Source organism: Pleurodeles waltl, chromosome 2_1 (genome assembly GCF_031143425.1).
Source record: "Pleurodeles waltl isolate 20211129_DDA chromosome 2_1, aPleWal1.hap1.20221129, whole genome shotgun sequence".
In the NCBI taxonomy this organism is placed as follows: domain Eukaryota; kingdom Metazoa; phylum Chordata; class Amphibia; order Caudata; family Salamandridae; genus Pleurodeles; species Pleurodeles waltl.
Window position 1 is genome coordinate 201,223,442 of NC_090438.1, and position 21,244 is coordinate 201,244,685.

Below are 21,244 nucleotides of genomic sequence, written 5' to 3' on the forward strand. Positions count from 1 at the left end.
CAAGCACGTCACCCTCGTTTTCCTGAGTGGGACAGGCAGCCAAATGTGGTTACTGGCCTGGAGTACTGGGTCTATTTAGGTGGGTGACAATCTGAGGACAAGGCAAGAACCTTGACTGAGGCGTGGTGCTAGCAGCCGACTAGATCAATTCACTCAAGTGTTAACAAGAGTGGGGATGTTGCTTATCATACATGGGTGTTGCTTATCATACATGGATTACCATTTGTTCAACTGCTCTCACTCTGGGGCTGATCAGTGCCGGTCTGCACAGGAAATAGTACACCATTTGTAATGGGTGCGGTCCGCTGTACAGGGGCTCACCACAGTTCTCTTCTGCTGTCCAAAGCACAGTGGGCGAGGCTGTCACCAGGCATGTTCTACTGATATACTTTTACAGGATTAGCAGTAAATAAGGCCACCTTTTAAAAACCCTATACTCTGACAAAGTGCAGGCTTAGCCAGTTTAGCAAACCGAGCTAGTGAATTGAGAGGACTACAATTCATGAACTTCACATGTGTGACTTGAGGATGGTACGTATAGGGCAACAATCAGTTCTGTGAGACTACAGAATTATTTGTATTATTAGTGAGTGCCAAAATATATTTGCCCATGGGTGAACATACACAAGAAATTTACACTGTATATTTTAAAGACTTTAATAAAAAAATAATACCCTAACCTAGAGCAGATTACATGAGTATATGTAACTGTAGAAATAAAAATAAAAGTGACAATGAAATAGGTTATTAAACAATATATTGTAAAGAAGTGAAACTTGCTGATGGTATTCAATAAATCTCAGAATTAAGTGATAAAATCATTCTTTGGCAACAAACCCATCCTTTTTTAGCTCCTAGCCTAACCTTTTTAGCACCAAGGGGTCCTACTATATTACTTAGATGGCTTTTAGCCCCATACCCTTGAAAGTAATTCTCTGTCGCTATTAAGGCCTTCCCAGGCTAACAAATATGCAGATGAGGCCTGGCTTCCTCTGAAAGTCTGCAGCATTTAATTAAGATGTTTACAGTACAAAGCCTGAACGAAACTCCTAAGGAAAGCTGAACTAAGCTTGAAGGCACTTTTCTGATTAAGGCTAGACTGTTGTGTCGGCTCTCATTATACCAATGAGACTGCTTGATTTGGGTGGTAGCACCACCGGATTGTGGGGAACGTGTGACAATTGTCGGCCTAACCATTACCCAAGAGTAGTGGTGATTTGTGGCAGCCGTGTACATGCCATTCTGATTTCTCATGGAACTTGTGGTGGAACAGATCTCATCATTTACTCTCAGTTACATTTGTCCCACACATGCAAAGTTAAACAGAAGCAGAACTTGGTTCAATAAATGTTATTGAATCAACTACCTCCTAGATAAAAAGGCATGTACTGCAATAATAAGGATAGTGAAACATGATAATAGCATACCGGGGACGAAAAAAGTGAAACATAAGAAAAGTCTCACCATAATGTCACAATGCTAGGTTTTGGAATTCCTACCTACACCACTAAGGTTGTATACTAGAGCACAGCAGTGTTAGCCCTAATCTGCCCTTCAGGACTTCTGGGAAGACACCATCACCCATACCTGAATATGGTAGTAGCAAAGAGGGCTTTTGGTCTACTGAGAGACTTCTACCATGTAGGCGGAAAAGATGTTTAGTCTCAGCAGACAGCTGCACTGAAGTAAATAGTACGCAATGGCAACTTCTGGCTGGAATTTCCCTCTAACACATAGGGGGCAGGGAGGAGTTTTTATAATAAAACATACGATGTTCTGAGAATACTGCCCTAACATAAAAATACGTATGTTTCCATGAAACAATAGGGCATGTGATGTTCTGTTTTGTACCAACATTATCGTGTACAGCCTTGAGCAAGCACAGATGTTGTGCTAAGAAATTAAAACAATTTCTAAGCAGAGCAAACAACATATAAAAGAATAAAAACATCGCCACAGAATGAAGCTTCTGTTAAATAAATAAAATGAATTATTTTCTAGGCTAAAGGGCAAAAGCTGCAGGCCTACGGCTAAAATAACATGCCCATAAATGGTAAGATAACCTCACAACAAGACCTTGTAATGAACAATGTAAAATGCAAGAATTAGCATACACATTATGTTGCACATTCAGTGAAATCTATTACACATTATAAATCTAATTGATACATATATAAGCAACTGATGCACCATCAATCTAAAGCAACACACTGGACCATATATGAGCAATTAATAGTAAAGGAAGCCCACATTTGTAAATGAAAAATGTGCAGTCGAATACAAAAATATATGAAATGCAAAGGGGCACATAAGTAGAAAACAAAGCACACCTTACTTTGCCCCACTGCTTTGGATGCAGAACCTACACCTTCCACTGCAGGAATAGGTCGGCCAGCACAGAAATGGATGAAGACGCAGAGGCAGAGCAGATCTGAACACCACACCATCTGCGGCCAATCTGGTGATCAGGATCACCAGCACAAAATCTTAACACAGCTTCCTCAGCACAAGAAGGAGGTTGGATGGATGGAAACGTAGCAAAACTGGAAGTCCAACTTAAGGCAGAACATGTCTCCCAGGGCCCCTCTCAGCAAAAAATGGAGAGCAGTGAGAGTGACTGTTCTTGTGAGCCGTGAACAGGTCCAGTGGAGGGATGCTCCAGAGGGCAAAGAATAACTGACTCACCAAAGCATAGAGACGCCACTCAGGATCTGCAAAATGACGTGACTTATCATCTGGCTGGATAGTCAAGGAGCCTCCAAGAAATTGTACAATACTATACTATACTATACTATACTGTGGGATTTTAAAAAAGCATGGAGACCCGAAGGCATCGCAATGCTGGGTTCGAACAGGTTGCAACATACAGAATGAGGAGGCATCTAGAAACGTTTATTATTTAAACACGGTTATTATTTAAAAAGTCAGGTTTTAAGAACTTTTCAAAAGCATAGTTCTTTATCTATCGTCCGAATAGCAAGCGTAAGAGAGTTCCAGAGCTTGGCTACATTAAAACTTAAAGATCATCGTCCCCTTCGGCTCTTTTAACACTGGGGACTGTGGCCAAATGGAGGTTCAAAGACCATAGTGTTCTATTAGAGATGTAAGAGGAAACAAACTGGTGCAAGATAGGCGGACCTTGTTCTTGCAAGGCACGATGAAAAATGCACAATGGCCTTAATTCTATTTTCTGTGTAATGGGTAGCCAGTGAAGGTCTCTCAGGCCCTGTCTGACTGATTGTACTCTGGGAGTCCCAATTAACATGCGTGCAGCCGTGTTTTGGGCTACCTTTAGTTTCTTATCACTCCGTTAGGAGAGCCCAAGTACAATTAACTGTCTAGTCTAGACGCAAAAGAAAAAGGGCCTGCTCTGCCACCTGTCTTGAATGTTGTGGAAGCAGGGGCAGTATCTTTACACATCATTCTTAGCAATCCAAAGCAACTAGCAGAAATTTTAATAGGCTGGTATCCAAATCCAAATATTTTCAAAACCACATCCCTAAACTTTTTATGGTCATCTTGGGGACCGAAGCTAGTAGCAGAATTGTTTCCCAGAATCATTAATTCTGTTTTGGCTCCACTGAGCTTAAAGCAAGACTTATTCATCTAGCTGACCACCTGTTCCAGGCACAGTCCAAGCGTGGATATAGAAGGACCCGAGTCTGCAGCAAGAGAGAAGACCAGTTGTGTGTCATCCATTTTGGAAACTATGGAGATCCCGTGGAGAGCTGTAACGACCGTGAGTGGTTGCAGGTAAATATTAAACAATGTAGGACTGAGTGAGGACTCTTACGGGGCCCCACAAGTAGTGGGAATGATCTTCAATAAACAGTCATTTTCAAAGACCTGGAACGTTCGTTCTCTCTGAAAGGAACTCCCCCAATCCTGGGCTTTTCCTGCGATACTGGCTTTACACACCCTAAGATTGTGGGGGTGGTCAATGGTATTGAAGGCTGCACTGAGGTCCAGAAGTATGAGAACTACCATGGCCCCTTGATCCAGTCTCCTTTTGGCCTCCTTAACCACAGCCAGAAGGTCAGTTTCTGTGCTGTGTTTTGTCCGAAAACCCATTTGTGTGTGGTGCAAAACAGAGTTTGCTTCCAGGAAACTGGACAGCAATTTGTCTGTTTGTCTGCCACTTTACTAAGACCGGGTAATAGTGAAATTGGGCAGTAGTTCGCTAGGCTATTAGGGTCTAAGTTAGGCTTCTTGAGGACAGCTCTGACCATTGCATGTTTACAGGGGCGGGGCACTTTACCCATTTCTACGCATAGATTAACCATGTTCAGAAGAATGGGAAAGATAGTTTCTGGTTCACAAACAAGAATTCTCGGCGGTGGCAGATCCAAAGGAGATCCTGTCTTAACTTTCTTAAACAGGGAAGTAAATTCATCCAAAGAGAGGGGAGTGAACTGGGAGAGGATTAGACAATGCTTCTCCTTACTTTTATTCACTGATATGAAATTATCACCTTCATTTTCCACCTTAAGTGAACCATAAATTACAATAATTTTAGTTTTACAAAAAGGTGGCTAAGGAATTATCACTAGAAGGTTCAACCACTGGGGAGTTAATGTTAGGCAACCTCTAAGATTATTACATTTTGAAGATTTTGCTAGAGGAGTTAACCGCTTGTTTAATTCTCCCTTCAAACCATGTGGCCTGAGCTTTTCGAATTTCAGTGTGATAGACTCTTACTCTGTATAGCATTTTTTCATTTTCTCCATAGCTTTTTCTCCATTCTTAGCTGCGAAGAGCACCATGGAGCAGACTTATTTTGGGGTTTTTGAGTTACGATTTTCTTGGGTAAGTTTTGGTATAGTGACTGGCTAAGCCAACCTAAAATCATAGTGTTAGCAACTCCAGGGTTAGGGTCTAACTCAGGTAATGTCATGCTCAGGGAGTGTCTCCAGCTATCTAGGTTTAACTTAGGGCAGCATCATACTTCCACCAGCTTATCTTTAGGAAATGGAGTAGATTCAGTAGAGTCATGGGGATAAACAAATGATCAGTACTTGAGAGGGGCATCAGATTAGATACCTGTAAAGCCAGGCTGTTTGTGGAAATGGGATCTAGTAGATGACCCTTTACCTGAGTGATACCCTTTGCTCCAACGGGATGGTGGGCTGATCAAACACTAGATTAGTTACTTGCATATCTATGACTTCATAAAAGTGTAGGTTCAGATCCCTCAACACTGTGAAATTTCTATACTTTGAGGCCAGGCTTGCTATGACCTCTGGAAAAGTCTGAGTGAATAAGCTTGATGGTCCTGGTGGGGGGGATAACAGCACTCCTGAGAACATGGTTGTATGGGACAGTGAAATGTCAAACACCAAACTTTCACATTATACAAGTGTGAGGAGGTTGGCTCGGCATTTGAGACAGGACTTCAAAATAATAGCAATAAGCCAAACATGATGAGTAAACAATAAGTCAAATATAATGTGTCTGTGCTCAAGACCCCAGCTTTATGGCCTTCAGACATAGGAGGTGTGAGGCCTCACCACTCTGCTGCTTGGTGTACCACAGTACTGCCATGTTGGCCATCAGGACCTAAACTGACAGGCCACAGAAGGAATAGCAGGCACACTTTAAGGGCCAGGCAGATCACCAAAGACCAAGCAGGGCAAAGGGTGACTGCAGCTCTGTGGAAGATCCCAATCCCCTAATCTCTGAGGCATCGAGATGACCAGTTCAGCAGAAGGAGGAGACTCAGGTGATCCCAGTGGTCACTTCCAATAAGGTCAAAAGGGCTTCCAGCAAGCTATGTGTCACCATCTATCAATGAGGTTCCTATGCCACCTATGTAGAGATTTCCATGTTGAACATCAAGACCCTCCAGTACTGAGTCCACTGAAACTAGAGGCACTACTGAAATGCTTGCATGTGCCACCAAGCATGGGGAACCAGCAAGATACAAGAAGCAAGCAGCCCCAAAAGACACAGGAATGCCACAGGTGAAAAAAATATCACTTTCCCAAAACATAGAGATCACAACCTGAATGTCCCAAACTCATTGGGGATGAGGGAAGGCTTTAAGGGAGACAAGTGTCCAGCTCCACCCGAATGAAGAGAAGATGCTGAATGGATTAGAGTAGAGACTTTGGGGGGCTGATTGAAACCCGCCCAAAAAACAGGGAGATCGTGGGCTGAAGGTGGCTGGACACAAGCTGTGGGGAACCTATCTTGAATACCAATCACCTCAGTAGGAGAATACAGAAATCTGTGATCTGTGAAGATGGACAGCTGCCTTCATCATTTACAGATAACCTTTTCTCTATTGAAGAGTCTGGGATCACTGACAATCAGACGTCTCTCTGATCTTGAGCTCAGTCCCAGGAGTTCTTGGGCTTCAAGATCAATTTCATTTCCCATATCCTTCAACTTTCAGAGTCGAAAAATGAACTCTCTTTTTATCCCTTTTTACATATCCCTGAAATACTAAGCCAGGATTGTAGGCATTTGGCCTCTTCTGTTTAAGTGTTTTTTCTCAGTCCTCTTTATAATCAGGCCCTTTAGTTATTAAAGATTCTTCATTTAAGGAAAGGTCTCTTTTAGTTGGATATAACTCAATAGGACATAAAGACTAAGAGGAAGCCATTTGGTGGCTGGATCATCTCAAAGCCTGGAATGGCAGAGCAATTTCCAATTCTGTCCCTGATTTACTATTAGACTTACTAGTTTTATGCATATTAACTTTTTAGAAATGTTTGTAGGATTTGTTTAAAACAGGTGTTTGCAAATATGACACATGATATTTGGTCCCCTTAAGAATGGACAGTCTCACTGTGATGAAATATTTAAATCATCTGGTGGATACAAATTCCGAGATTTCTACAAAACTTACAAAACAGTCATATGATTTTAACCTTAAACATCAGGTATCCGTGAAAGGAGAATACAATCCGAGCATCCATGTGGTAGAAGCAGAATTGTGTGCATGCTATCACACAGATTAAAATGATTAATAACTTCATACTCCTCTGTTTCCTTCATTTCTTATCTCAACACGCAGTTAACCAAATTCTTCAGTTGGCAACAAGATCCCTTAGCCCTAGCCGTAGGTGCTTTTCTGAGCTTTTCTCCACTTTTGGAGTCCAGGTCTTCCTTATACCGTCCCACTGCTTCTCGTGATTTCCAGGTGTCTGTCCAACGTCAACAGGGAATTGGGACAGTAACTGACTCATTTTTGGACAGATCTTCTAGAACTCTGTCCTGGTTTGCTTATCTCCTATGCAAATCAAACAGTGAATTGTCAAAAGGGGTGGTCTCCACCTTACGACTTGGAAGGTTTTGGGTTAAACTCTATTCACTTCATTAGTAGCTTTTGGGAACCTGGTACCTGCAAATGTAAAATTGTGATTGGTCCTCTTTGGTTAACTGGTGTCAATTCCATTTCATCAAATGTCTCCCACACTGCAAATTTTCAAATTTCTCTAGCTACTGTTAAGTCTTAAAGAAAGTTCAATACCTACAGATAGGCTATTTCTCTTTAATACTGATTTTTTAATGGAAAACCAGTGTGGAAATCCCCTTCAATATATCATCTCAAATTAAATAGGTAGATATTGCTTCCTGTTACTAAATATAGTATCATATGAGATGTTATCCTAGTTCTTTGAATATTTCAGTCTGAGGATAACAATTCTTCTCTTCCCCTTAAGGCATTGTATCTTAAACTCATAATGTTGTTGTGTGTCATTTCTTTTAAAATAATTTCAGATGTCAGAGCTTTGGTTTGACTAGTGAGAGAAAGCACTCCTTCAGGGTTTTATTCCATATTACCACCAGAACTAAGACTTTCTTCTAGAGGGGAATATTCATTGTTCCCAGATCATCTGTAGCTCTGTGCAGTGGCTTGTCTCATAGAACATTAATTATAGACACCTTTCAAGAAACATCTGCTTCCCAGATACAAATGTTTTTCAGAAAGCCACATTTACTTAGTTCCTCTTCTACCTTTTCCAGGTGGGTTACATGGGCTATGAATCAACTGGTTGTGAACTATTGTTTTGGAGCTGGAGTAGTCGTAATATTTCAGAGTTGTCATTTTGCAAGGAGTGGCAGGAGATCCAAAACATGTAAGGGCCAATACAATAAAAAGAGTGTGCAAGCAGAATATTCAGGGCTATAGAGATAACCTCCACAGACATATATTCATACTCAAATTAGGCATGAGCATTTGGGGCAATAGTGAAGGTCCTCCACTATCAAATGCACAGAGTGTGTATGTATAACTTTTTTTCTGCTTCTCTATCACTGCCAGCCATTGCAGTGGGAGAACAGCCCACCAGCCTGCTGATCTCCTCCTCATGTCCCCTGACCTACAGTCTATAGTGGGGGACCACTTCACTTAATAATATATTTTCAATGCATTATAGTGAATACTTTCACAGATATGACACCATCCCATGAGAAATGTGTTTAACTGCTTTTTCGTGCAGTAACAGAAGACAAATATATAAAATATTCTGCCTATGTGCAGTTTGTAGGTTTAATGACTCTCGTTCTCTTATGAGACTGGTGGATTTGGGGCAACAGCACTTCTGCATTGTAGGCAACTGAGTCACTCCTACGCCAGATGGCAGCTGTTGGCCCAACCCTCCTGGCTCACTAGCAGAACCTCACCAAAACCCAACTGGTAAAGGTGATTTGTGCCAGCCTGGAATGGACTCTGAAGACCTCTCAGGGAAATTGTGGTGGAAAAAGTCTTAACCTTTTCTCTCCACATAGAAGTCTCTTACACACACACACACACACGCAAGAGAAGAGATGCAGAACAGTTTTCAATACATTGGGAGGACTGCAATCTACGGTAAAATGCATGAGCTGCAATGATTAGGATAATGAGGAACAGAAGAATCAGGATTGTGAAAATTACAGATGTGAATATAAACAACCTCAACATATTGTCAGAACATGAGTATACAATTCCTACATACCAGCCTAACCTCTAGCCCCAATGCGAGAGCATGGTGATGTAAGCCAAATCTGTCCATAGTGTCCATGAAAAGCACACCTTATTCCAGTTACCTTGGTACAAGGTCAGGCCGACAGTTCCCAGATCAGGATCCGTGGAGACACAACGGCTGAGGTCTACCGAAAACTAGCATGCAGCATGGATGGAAATTCTGTCTGGAATCCCCTCTAGTGCCCTTTGTCCTACAAGATGTTTTTATAGTGCACAGGGGTATGTTCATGCACAGAAGTCTGACACGAGTATGTACCTAAGCGCTTGACTGTTTACGCAGTCTTGGTGCTGGCAATACAAAACATTATGCAGTGTGCCTCGCATTTTGCTCTTGTGATTTCGGGGAAAAGAAGATGATGCGAAGAATGTCATCCATAGCACTGATAATGACGCTTTTGCAAAATAACAGTTGATAATGAAATTAAAACAATGCCACTAAAGAGGCAATAATAAAAATGAATAAAACTGAACACTCAGCATAACAACTGGGTAAAAGGGCACAAGCCGCAAGCCTACGCTATCACCGAGCCCAAGCGACTAACTAAAATGGCCCCACAATAGCCTATGTCCCACACTTGTTCTTTCTGCTGTACTTGTCATCAGGTTGTGCTTAAATGTAATCCTGTTAATGCATGTGCATTATTTACATAGGTTATTTATATTAGATCTTTCAGTGAGGTGAAAATATCCAGTGTCTCTGTTTCTCTCTCTCATGCTCTCTCTCTCGTCCCAATACTCTTTCCCACCATCACCTGCTGACTAGCACAGATATTCTTTGCATGTTTGTTGGGGGATTTAGAGAAGTGTGGCACATTAGATGGCTCCTATTGGATCTGGATTACCAGGTTAGTGCACATGTGACACCATGCTCGGGTTAGGTAATGTTAAGTACATTTAAAAAGCACAATCTCACCATTTCTATCATCCAGAAAAACCTCAAGAATCCAAGCAGGGTTCTGGGATTTTGATCACTGGAGTTAAAACAGACTACTAAATTAATTGTTTTGCTTTGTTTAGTGGTAAGTGATAGCCGAAAGTGGTTGTCAACGTTGGAGTACAATAATATATTATATTGGATAACAGCCAACTAGATCTGTGTGAGGCATCATGTGAATACATGTATGTGCCAAAGGACATTCGTCTTTCTTTGATTCTGCTGAGGTTTATGGAATTCTATTGGTCAATATCAAGTGATCGTTAAGTTTGAAAAGTACCTTAGCCCAGCATGTGCCTTTGATATTCTTGTGTGCCTATGTCGATTTGCTCTGATTAATTTAACTTGCTCTAGGAAGACTACCGTGTAGATCAATGAAAGGAAAGTGCCAGGTATACCTTCAGTGGTGTCAAAGGTGTACTGTTGTATGGTAATGTACCTGCTTAACTTAATATGCTTTGGGTAAATCTCAATAAGTTACAAATCATACACTAGAGGGCTGAGGAGAATTGTGAAATATAAGCTTCAAAAATACACCTGTAAAAAAGGAACTAACATCGGAATGCCCTTTAAAGCGAGGCCTTTCTCTGTATGTGGCCTTCGCGCTATGTAGTGCACTGGCTGGACACTTCAAAGCCTTAACAGCTACAACAAAAACTACGTTGCAGAAGCAGATGTTAAACTGTCCAGCACATTGGAGCCAAGGAGCAGAGATATGGATGGCAGCTCTAAAAAAGAAACAAATGGTGGCATTCCATAATAAAAACAAAAACAAAAAAAGGAAGAAGGCGATAGCTAGTGATGAGAACCAGAGAGCAGCAAAACGAGTTATAAAACTGTAATTAAATGTAACGTTTAATCACAGAATTATCTGTTCTAATTACACTGCTTTTATTAGGTGTCACCTGGACACCGCATGCGCCGTCACTGCAAGTCTACTGTTATTTAAAAAAAAAAAAAAAAAAAAAACGTAAAAGGGGCATGTAGCCCACCTATTATTTACCACTAGTTGGGTTCATCAGCACTCTCATTTTGTTGCTTCTCATTGATCACACGGGCCCCCGGGTTAACTTCCTCTTTTTTGGTTTGTGCTTTTGGTGGACCACTACTGAGGATTCTTTTTGTGTTCTCCCGCTGTTCATGCTTGGTTTGAAGCATTTTTTGTTGCTTTCAAGTTGGTCTTTGCTTTGTTGTTACTTGCCCTCCTTGCTTCTACCCAGCTGGCTCCTGTCATTCTTGTTTGCCTCCCTTCACCCTCCCATCATTGCCACAACAACTCAAATATTTAGTTTACCTTTTTAAAATGCACTTTGCCACTTCAATTTAAAAAACATACCAACAGAGAGAATAAATAGATAATAACTTATTAGCATAAGGGATTAAGCAGCGGAGGAGCCTCACCCCACTAAGTGCTACCAGCTGAAAAATAAAACAATATTTTCTTATTATTTTTTAGCTGAGCCAGCGTGTGAAGGGAGGGTTGGGGCTGGGCCATGGGAGGGGGAAGGGGGAAGAGGAGTGGAGTGCACTTAAGTGCGCATGTTTGTTTGGCTGGCCGTCTTAGGCATCTTCATTAAAGTCATAAAAACAGAATAATTTGGTGCTACCTGTGAGGGCCCCAGAACACCTTCTTCAGTATATCTTTAGATTTCATGAAATGTTTTAATTGTGTTCATCACTTGAATCATTTTCTTCATAGTTGCACTGTAGACTATGAGTGATGTATATTTCCTTGCAATGCTTAAGCAGCGTAGCAAGAACAGTAGTGCGAAAAAAGGTATCTTTCAGATCTGCAACATTTTGTCATAGAAAAAGGGCTGGCCCTGACATTGGCAGCATGAGAGGAAAAAACAGTCTGATACAGGCTAACACTGAGAGCTCGAAATAGAGCCTGTTCCTTTAAGGACCCTCGAGAGACTGCTTGAGAATGCACTGCAGTTGCAGTTTACCTGAGAGAGTCAGTTCTTCTTTCCGGCTACTTCAAGCAGGATCTCTGAACACCACATGTGATTTTTTTTCACTATATATCTGTGAGACAATGTTTTCGCTGCTCTTTTCAAACCTTTTTCACTTGACACCTCCTCACTCGTTCTGTCAAGTAAAACATTTTTGTTTATTTTTCCGCTTTGTGGAAGAGTTTTTTCTAGTAAAAAATGCCAGTTCTCTTCAGATGCCCATAAAGTATGTGTGGTATGTTTATCACCTCAACAGGCCACTAAGGGTTGTGACATTTGTATAAACAAATAAATAAAATAAAAAACTATCAAAGATAGAGAAGACATAAGACTATGTGGCTAGATGGAAGACATGAAACAAGAACAGGGGAGGAAGAAAAGGAGGAGGATGGAAAGATCTTCATCACTTATCTCCCCTCAGAAGAAGAGAAAAGCAGGTACAGAATCCCACAACAGGAGATCTGCTTCCAAGAGCTCTCCAGCCCGACACCGTCACCGCCACGATTCTCATCGACGGCATGCCTTGACATCAAAACCTTTGCCGTTAGAAGGTCTGGCTCCATCCTGTTCACCTTCCAGACAAGGTTCAATGCCGATGGGTTGCCAACGATCTCACCGTTCAACGCCAAGATCCACGGCGGGAACCTCCAGACCAGCACACTGACGAGCGACGTCAACAACTGACGTTGAGAACCTTTTGTAAAGGCATTTCTTCATCCTCATCTCACTCCTCTGGCTCTTCAGAATGTTTACACCCTCCTTCACCTCAACAAGACTTAATTATCTTGGTGCCTGGAATAATGGTGTACATATTTTGAGGTTTTTTTGCTCATAACTTGTGAATTTAGATTGCATGTCAAAAATGTATGAGGCACAAAATTAACGAAAAGCACCTTTTCACTAGATTAATGTATCCACGTCAAAAAGATGACACATATCTATTTTCGAAAGGGCTTTAATTTACTGTGTGTATTAATTTATTGTAATGGGATATTGTTTTCTTTGGTGTCATTTCCTGTGATACGACTGGGGACAGTGCCCATATGATAAGCCAAAAAAGGGGGGTGGGTACAATGTATCTTTGCCTAGAGCTTGGTATCTCTTCTTTTAAGCCGTATAGCGCGCTGAGCTGCTCCAAGATCCACTCCACACCACTGTCCACTTCCTCAGCTCCTTGCGGTCGTACTTGACAGTCACTTTGCCCTGCTGCTGCCTGTGAGCTGCAGCAGTGGCAGTAAACGAGGTGTCGTCGTCCACCAAGGGCTCCATTCCGTTCAATGCCTACATGACTCCATTCACCAGCATCATCCGCTCTCACTGAATCAACATCCTATGCATACGACACCGAGCTCATACTTTCAGTGTCCTGACACGACTCCAAACACCGGGACCAGTTTCTCACCCTGCATGACGAAAGTCACCCGACTGATGAAAACCAACTGTCTCAAGCTCAACACAGACAAGACAAAATTAGTACTCTTCGGCTTAGACATCTTATTTTGTGACTCCACCTTGAAGCCTGTCTTACTCTGACCCACACCCTTCTCGGCAACCCACGCAAAGAACCTCGGAAAAGTAATCAACAACCAATTCACCATGACAAGACAAGCAAACAATATCTCAGTCTCCTGTTTCTACACACTGAAGATGCTCAAGACGATCTCCAAATGGCTCCACAACAATATCCACAGAACTGTCATCCAAGCCCTCATCCCCTGCAATCTGGATTATTGCAATGCACACTATGCTGGAATCAACAGTCAACTGACCCAAAGACTCCAGACTATACAACACTCAGAGGCCAGGTTCACTTTTAACATTCTACCTTGCACCTCAAAGAGGTCCTCTCGCTCTCAATGCGCAAACATGCACTCTTCAAACTCCTCACTCACACATACACAGCCATGCACAACATCAGCCCACGTATTTTAACTACATTAACTTCCACATGCCTACCTGAAACCTCCGTTCAAAGGAGTCCTAATCGAAGACATCCCCTGTATACGCAGAACCAAATCTCGAGGTCAAGCCTTATCCTATCCTGCTGCTAAAGCCTTGAGCGACCTGCCAGAGCATATCAGAGCCACCTCCTCAGTTCTTGAATTCCACAAAAAAACAGAAGACCTGGCTCTTCACGTAGCTCCGACCCTGGCTTGGCCCATACTGCTCCTGCTTCAACGACAGGATACCCTCCCAGATGAACTGTGTACTATACAAATACACATAACCTGACATTAATATTGTCACTTAGCATTTATTTATTCTTAATAAAAATGCATGGAAACGCCTTTTCCAAGTGCCACTCTAAGTATGCTCTTAATTAGCTTTTTAATTTTCACATACATCAATTGTTTCACTTGGACTAAGCTCTGTTTACTTAATGCCTTGAAATAGTCTCTAAATTGTACAGTCCTTCATCTAAGAATTTATCTTCTCCTTAGCATAGGCCCGCTCTACCACATAGTCTTTTGCTTCTCTCTCCACGCTGCTGTCAACATACTGCCAGTTTTTGTCCTTTTTAATGTCCTTTTGGCACTTGTATTACATCTTTTGCTCTCTAAAATAGTGTCTGTCTCAAGTGCACCCCTGCAGCGCCTTATCTCACGTAGCACTTTTTTCTTATCTCTTGCTCTGTCAATTTGTTTCTAACAATCCTGAGCTTTTGTCACACTTTACTAGTAACATTTGTAGCACGGCTGATACCACAGCTTTTCCACAAGGCCTCATTTCCTCCCTTTAAAAAGTCTCTCCGAATTGAGATTTTCGATCCTAGCAACTTTGAAGCTCTTCCCCACGAGCCAGAAACTGCGCCATTTTATTATTTTTTAAGTAGTGGATATTGGTGTCACAGGTTTTTTACATGGTGAGCCCATGGTTGGATGACACCAGATTTAAACCTTGCCACGTGGACTAATGTTGATGGCTTTGTGTGATGCAAAGTAAACACTGCTCACATATTTTCCATATAGACCAATATAACAGGTTTCACTTTCTCCAACAAACAACTTTACATCAAGAAAAGTAACTTGGTTGAGCAGCAACCAAACTCCATGCTCTTCGTAGGACAACAGTGTCTAAGTTGGCCACAAAAGGCAAAGAAAAGAAAACATTGTGCAGAATTACCTCTTTCATTCTTTGCTGTTCACAGTTGTGTAAAAAGGTCCCAAAGAGGCAGCTGTAAAGGTGATCCAACGTGGTGATCAGGAACAGTTCATTAAACTCGAATGCTGCTGGAAACTAAAAGAAAAAACATTTTTTTCAGAGGATTCGGTGAGGGTAAATACAGGCTTTACAGACTTAAGAAGGGCGTTATCTTCCAATATTGCCTGCATTTGTGTTCTAAGCAAATCAAGGATATAAAGAAAAGCATATGCTGTATTTTTTTTTAAAAGTATGTGTACACAGTACCGTACGTATGCTAGGAAGTAAACAGTACTGATAGATACTCTGACTGCATAAGGATTGCCGATCAGCTGCTAAGAATTTCTGACAAGAAATAAAAATACCTTCAGTAGTAGACAAATAGCATGCCAAAGACTAAGGGAACGTGGGATTTTATTAGGAGGCCTGCATGCTTTCTTGCATGAATCTGACCACTCAATTAATGTACAGCGCACAGTGTAAACGTCACCACAGTATACCGTGTAACTACGAGATGTCAGTCGTTCGGGTAGAGCGACACGGACTTGGGTAGACAAGGATCTAACTCTAGTCTACCCTGGTCAGATCCCCCAGTTTAATTTTTAAAGGACTTGCGCCACCTTAGGCTTAGTGAGAATTTGGGTCACTCCAGTGCTGGCCACGTGTAGCTTTGCAGAGTAATGTGTTGCAAAAAGGCCTCTCGAAAAGGGCTTTTTTAAGCCACTGGAACTCCTACATTTCCTAGTTTACGAGCACTGCATATCCTTGGTAAAAGATTTATTTTGCAGTCACAGAATTTCAGCATTACCTCTTGGCTGCTCTCATAGTCCAGTCTTCCCCTGACCCAGATTGGCCATTTTGCCACTCTGTCTGGCCCTTTCCTGTGTGCCGCAGGCTAGAGGTTGCTTTCAGAGCTGGGTGGGCTGCCCTGAGCTAGCCACAAAAGCACCCACCACCCCATACCAGTCGGTGCCTCCCGCCATACACGGCTGGTTTAAACATTTTAACCCACTATTCTCTAACGAGTTTCAATTTGTTCTTGTTGGCTGCATGGTGACATTTTTGTACCGCACTATTAGAGAACACAGGTCACACCCACCCTATTGAGGGTAGGGCCATTGAATATTACAGCCCAGCAGTCAGATGCTGCTATCTGAGGGAGGTTTTCACCTGCAGCAGCCAGGCCTGTCCGAGCTGGTGGCTATTAGTGTCATAGCTGCACATCCACCTCAGATGTCCCACCCTCTTTCCGACTTGGCGTCAGCGGGTCTGCATCACATGCAGTTTCACGAGGCTCTTGCAACCCCATTGATGAAGGGATCGGTTTGAACACCCACAGTAATCTCTGCGTTGGAAGGTTTGCGGCGCAGCACCAACGCACACCATCAGCAATACGGACATCTGGGAGTGCCAAACTGAAAGACGTGACAAGTGTATCCAGGACACATGGCTCTCCAGATCCTCCAATGTCACTGCGAGAATCAAAGCTTTCCAAAACTGGTTTTCAGGGTACGGTGATGCGTGCCACACTTCCTCCTAGTCCGAGGCTACTCTGGCACCAGGACAAGATGCTAAATAGTCTCACTACAGACCCCTAGTTGAGTGGCCATCTGACTTGCATCTTTTGCAAACAGCATCAAGTAAGAATCAAATAATTTACATTTTATCGTCAGTTAATCACAAAGTAGGACAAAAATTAACGTAAAATATACAACTTGATCACACAGAGCATTTACTGCAAAACCGCATACGGACCAAAGGGTTTTAGATTTATACGGTACAGAAGGGGTCCATGTTGTGTATTAACGCACGCATTTATAGACACGCAGATGATATCTTTGAGGTAACCATAAACTCTGAAACGCACTGAAATGGGGCAGTTATGGTCATGATAACGACCCTCTTCCTTTGCACCACCACAGCACACCCACAGCAAGGAAGCTGCTTTTAGACCGGGGTTCTGTGTGTGCATCGTGCAGTTCAGAGACACCAGAGCCTCTTTTTTGTAGTTTTTGCTTATTTCTCTCTATCGTAATCCAATGCTGGTGGATAGCAGATAAGGACTGAGTATTTTGAGCAATTTCTCTCTTCTTTCCACAAAACAGCAAAAATGTGTTGGCATGGTTACCATAATAGTAAAGACAAAACACCCCTACTGCGTTCATTCCTGTGAGAATAACACCATTGAGGGCTCAGAGTCAGATGCTTAAGAAACCTCGAGGCACTACACAATAGTTCAGTGTTGGCCCGAGACGCTTGCAAGGGGTAGCGTGACCAGCTCTCGCGGCTTGCTCAAACAGGCTCTGCACCTATGTGCCTCCTCTTCGGCTCTGGAGAGAGATCACAGACCAGGCAACAGCCGTCAGCTGCTGGACACTGTAGTTCTCAGTGCAGGGCAGCGTTTGTGTCACCGCAAGCAACTTTCCAAAAGCGAGATTCAAATAGACAGACATCACAAAGTCGGTGAATCAAGATAAAATGTCATGAAAAACCTAAGTAATGTAACTGGAATCGATGAGGAGAAACCAATATGCAAAATATCAGGACCTTTCTTCTCAATGACGAAAGGTTCGCTGGTAGTTTCTGACCTCAGGATGTTTGGAGGATGGTGTTATGGTTTCAGCCACAACAGGATTAGTGTTCCGGACCTTTTAATTCACTGACTCGGGTTAAAGAGAGGGTTACCTTTGAGTCATATTAACCTGTAAGTGACACGCAGCCCTCTTCTCCCTATTTTTACGGCCACACAGGCAAAAACGAACATTGTGACTTGATATGAGAAGCATTCATTCTTGGTCTTGACACCTCCTCAGCATATTCAGTCGTTGGTTCACACTTCTTTACTCCCCAAGACTTTGTTGACTTGAGGGTAAAGAATAGCCAAGGTAAACAGAATGCCTGGTTGGATGACACAGTCATGGCTGAAATTATCAATCTACAATAATTTTGCATTCACTACAATGCCTACCACTAAAGCAAACACATATTTACTACTTTTACCTCCACCTTTAGTTACCCTGTAATGAAATGATTAAGTCATCTTAGGGGATGTAGTAGTCTTGTCAACCCATGTGTAACCTAGGGGTGGTGTACTGAAAGTCCAGGATGCTGGCCTGTGCATCACCCAGTGAGCATAACTGAAAGAACAGTGTCAATGTCACAGGAAGGATGCAGATATTTCTGCTGTTCGTTATCAGATGCTTGATATTTGATTCGTTCAACCATGGGTCACTTTCCCTCACTCAGTGTTAGAGACATTCAGGGATACTGCTCTGACTCCCCAATATGTCTTCGGTTCTGAGAAGGATCAGGGTATAGTCTTCATAGTTCTGAGACTATAGGAGATATAATACAGTGATCTGGCTAACCGACCTTCATCAATTAAAAGTCTTCTTTCTGTGAGGGCATACCTGCACTGCTGTAACGCTTCCTTTCTGTTATCTGTGTAAACAAGTTTGCCCTGCTGTAACGTCTTCATTGTGTTTTCTGTGTTAAGAAGCTTGCACCGCTGTAACCTTTTCTTTGTGTTTTCTGTGTAAAGAAGCTTGCACTGCTGTAACCTTTTCTTTGCGTTTTTGATGTTAAGAAGCTTGCACTGCTGTAACCTCTTCTTTGTGTTTTCTGTGTTAAGAAGCTTGCACTGCTGTAACCTTTTCTTTGCGTTTTTGATGTAAAGAAGCTTGCACTGCTGTAACCTTTTCTTTGCGTTTTTGATGTTAAGAAGCTTGCACTGCTGTAACCTCTTCTTTGTGTTTTCTGTGTTAAGAAGCTTGCACTGCTGTAACCTTTTCTTTGTGTTTTCTGTGTAAAGAAGCTTGCCCTGCTGTAACCTTTTCTTTGCGTTTTTGATGTAAAGAAGCTTGCCCTGCTGTAACCTTTTCTTTGCGTTTTTGATGTAAAGAAGCTTGCACTGCTGTAACCTTTTCTTTGCGTTTTTGATGTTAAGAAGCTTGCACTGCTGTAACCTTTTCTTTGTGTTTTCGGTGTAAAGAAGCTTGCCCTGCTGTAACCTTTTCTTTGTGTTTTCTGTGTAAAGAAGCTTGCCCTGCTGTAACCTTTTCTTTGTGTTTTCGGTGTAAAGAAGCTTGCACTGCTGTAACCTTTTCTTTGCGTTTTTGATGTAAAGAAGCTTGCACTGCTGTAACCTTTTCTTTGCGTTTTTGATGTTAAGAAGCTTGCACTGCTGTAACCTTTTCTTTGTGTTTTCGGTGTAAAGAAGCTTGCACTGCTGTAACCTCTTCTTTGCGTTTTCTGTGTAAAGAAGCTTGCACTGCTGTAACCTCTTTGCGTTTTCTGTGTAAAGAAGCTTGCCCTGCTGTAACCTCTTCTTTGCATTTTCTGTGTAAAGAAGCTTGCACTGCTGTAACTTTTCCTTTACATTTTCTGTGTAAAGAAGCTTGCACTGCTGTAACCTTTCCTTTACGTTTTCTGTGTAAAGAAGCTTGCACTGCTGTAACCTCTTCTTTGCGTTTTCTGTGTAAAGAAGCTTGCACTGCTGTAACTTTTCCTTTACGTCTTCTGTGTAAAGAAGCTTGCACTGCTGCCATGCGATTGAAGAAACGCTGCACAGCTGCTGCCATGCAGTGCCTTTACAGTGCCTAAGCAATCCTGCACTGCTGATTGTGCTGGTCCTTTTCTTTGTGAGAGAATTTTGCACTGCTGCCCACGCTGTCCCCATTTCTTTGATAGAGCTTACAATTCAGATGTTTCCATGGAATCCTATTTGCGGTCGTAGGTTTACTGAATCCAGCGCCAGGGACAACAAAACCCTTTCAGCTTTACTTTTCGAGCTTAGGCGGAAACCATAGAAATTAGAAATGTAAGCAAACCAGATAATGAAGGGTCTTGAAAGCAGCGTCATGTATTTTTAAGGTGTGTTGTCAGATGATGAAGAAGCGCCTGCATACTACTTGAATACAGTCATTTCTACCACTCTTGTCAGTCTGGCTGCAAGCTGGGTTTCGTGCTGCACACACTATTGCTGTACAGAGATAGCACTCCGTTTTACTTTGAACCCTTTATGTTATTTTAAATACTCTGGTATTTTATTTTGTCCTGTTTGTTTTTACTCCTCTGCTCTGTTCTTTGTCTCAGATGTTGCTTTTTGACACATTATCGTTTGCCTCTGGTCCACAGTCCTTCCCATGTCTGTCAAACTATAGACTGCAGTTGTGGGTTTGCCTGTTCTCTATTCACTGAGCTCTGGTGGTGCTTGCCTGACTTATAGACCTCTTTTGGGGCTTGACGTCTCCACCAGTTGGAATATATACTAGTATATGGCAAGTCTGCACAGCTCGCGCAGCAAACACAAGCATGTGTGCACCCCATCGTGCCAATGGGCCAAGAAAATGTGTGCCACTTAAGTAATGCTCCACACACCTAGCTGCACTAGGTATGTGGCACACCTCCTAATTAAACATGAAAGATCCTTCGGAAATCCCACCAAAGGTATGTCTCCTATTGAAAGCTTCCTTGTCACGTTAGACTCTCAGCAGCCAGACATCCTTGCTACAGCTATGAATTCAACATCCAGATATTAAACAGTGACAAGGCTTCTGTACTGAATCCTTGGCCTTGTGCTTCACTCTCCCTCTGTTCCCCATTATTTCTATTTTGGTGCACAGACCTCCCAGTCCTGAAGCAAATTTCTTGACCTACCCAGTCAAGCTGCCCTCCTCTTTTCTTTTAGATTGGCTCTTGGTTACTTTAATAGCTGGTTGGACACACTACTCTCCTTGTCACTTAATTTAATATGCAACCTTAAATGTTAGATACTCTCAATGCATTTTCAAAGCTATTCTTTCCGCTTACCGTATTCTTGAACTCACTGACTTGACTTCTAACCTGATAGATACCAAGGGTATCATACCATTGGGCTTGACAGACTATTAGCTAATTAAATTCACTATTTCTATTGCTGCTTCCTTAACATTGACCAAGCTAGCTGATCCTCCACCGAATACTCACACCTAGATGGTGGCCTTCTCTGAAGACAATGTAGAACCTTTGGGAGACGTTTCCAAGACTTCTGACTCTGAACAACTCACAGATTACCTTTGCCTCTCTCCAAACTGTCCTTCTGATGATCTCTACCTCATGTCAGTTTTACAAGGCTTGCTCCCACGGTCGTTCCTTTCTTCACAAATATTCTCTATCACTCTTTATTGTTCACCATCCAAAGAAAAGACCGTCAATCTATCATCTTTTGTAAAAGCAACCTTTGAATCCTTTTTATGTTTT

General features: G+C 42.2%; 1 protein-coding gene across 3 annotated transcripts in view; it reads right to left on the minus strand.

Moving 5' to 3' along the window:
* Nucleotides 1–21,244, minus strand: part of MTMR1 (myotubularin related protein 1) — a 403,694-nt gene that overhangs the window by 34,281 nt on the left and 348,169 nt on the right. For all 3 annotated transcript variants that reach the window (XM_069212405.1, XM_069212404.1, XM_069212403.1), the window contains one exon: nt 14,987–15,100. In XM_069212405.1, the coding sequence (XP_069068506.1) occupies nt 14,987–15,100 (114 nt within the window). The remainder of the gene's footprint in view (nt 1–14,986; nt 15,101–21,244) is intronic.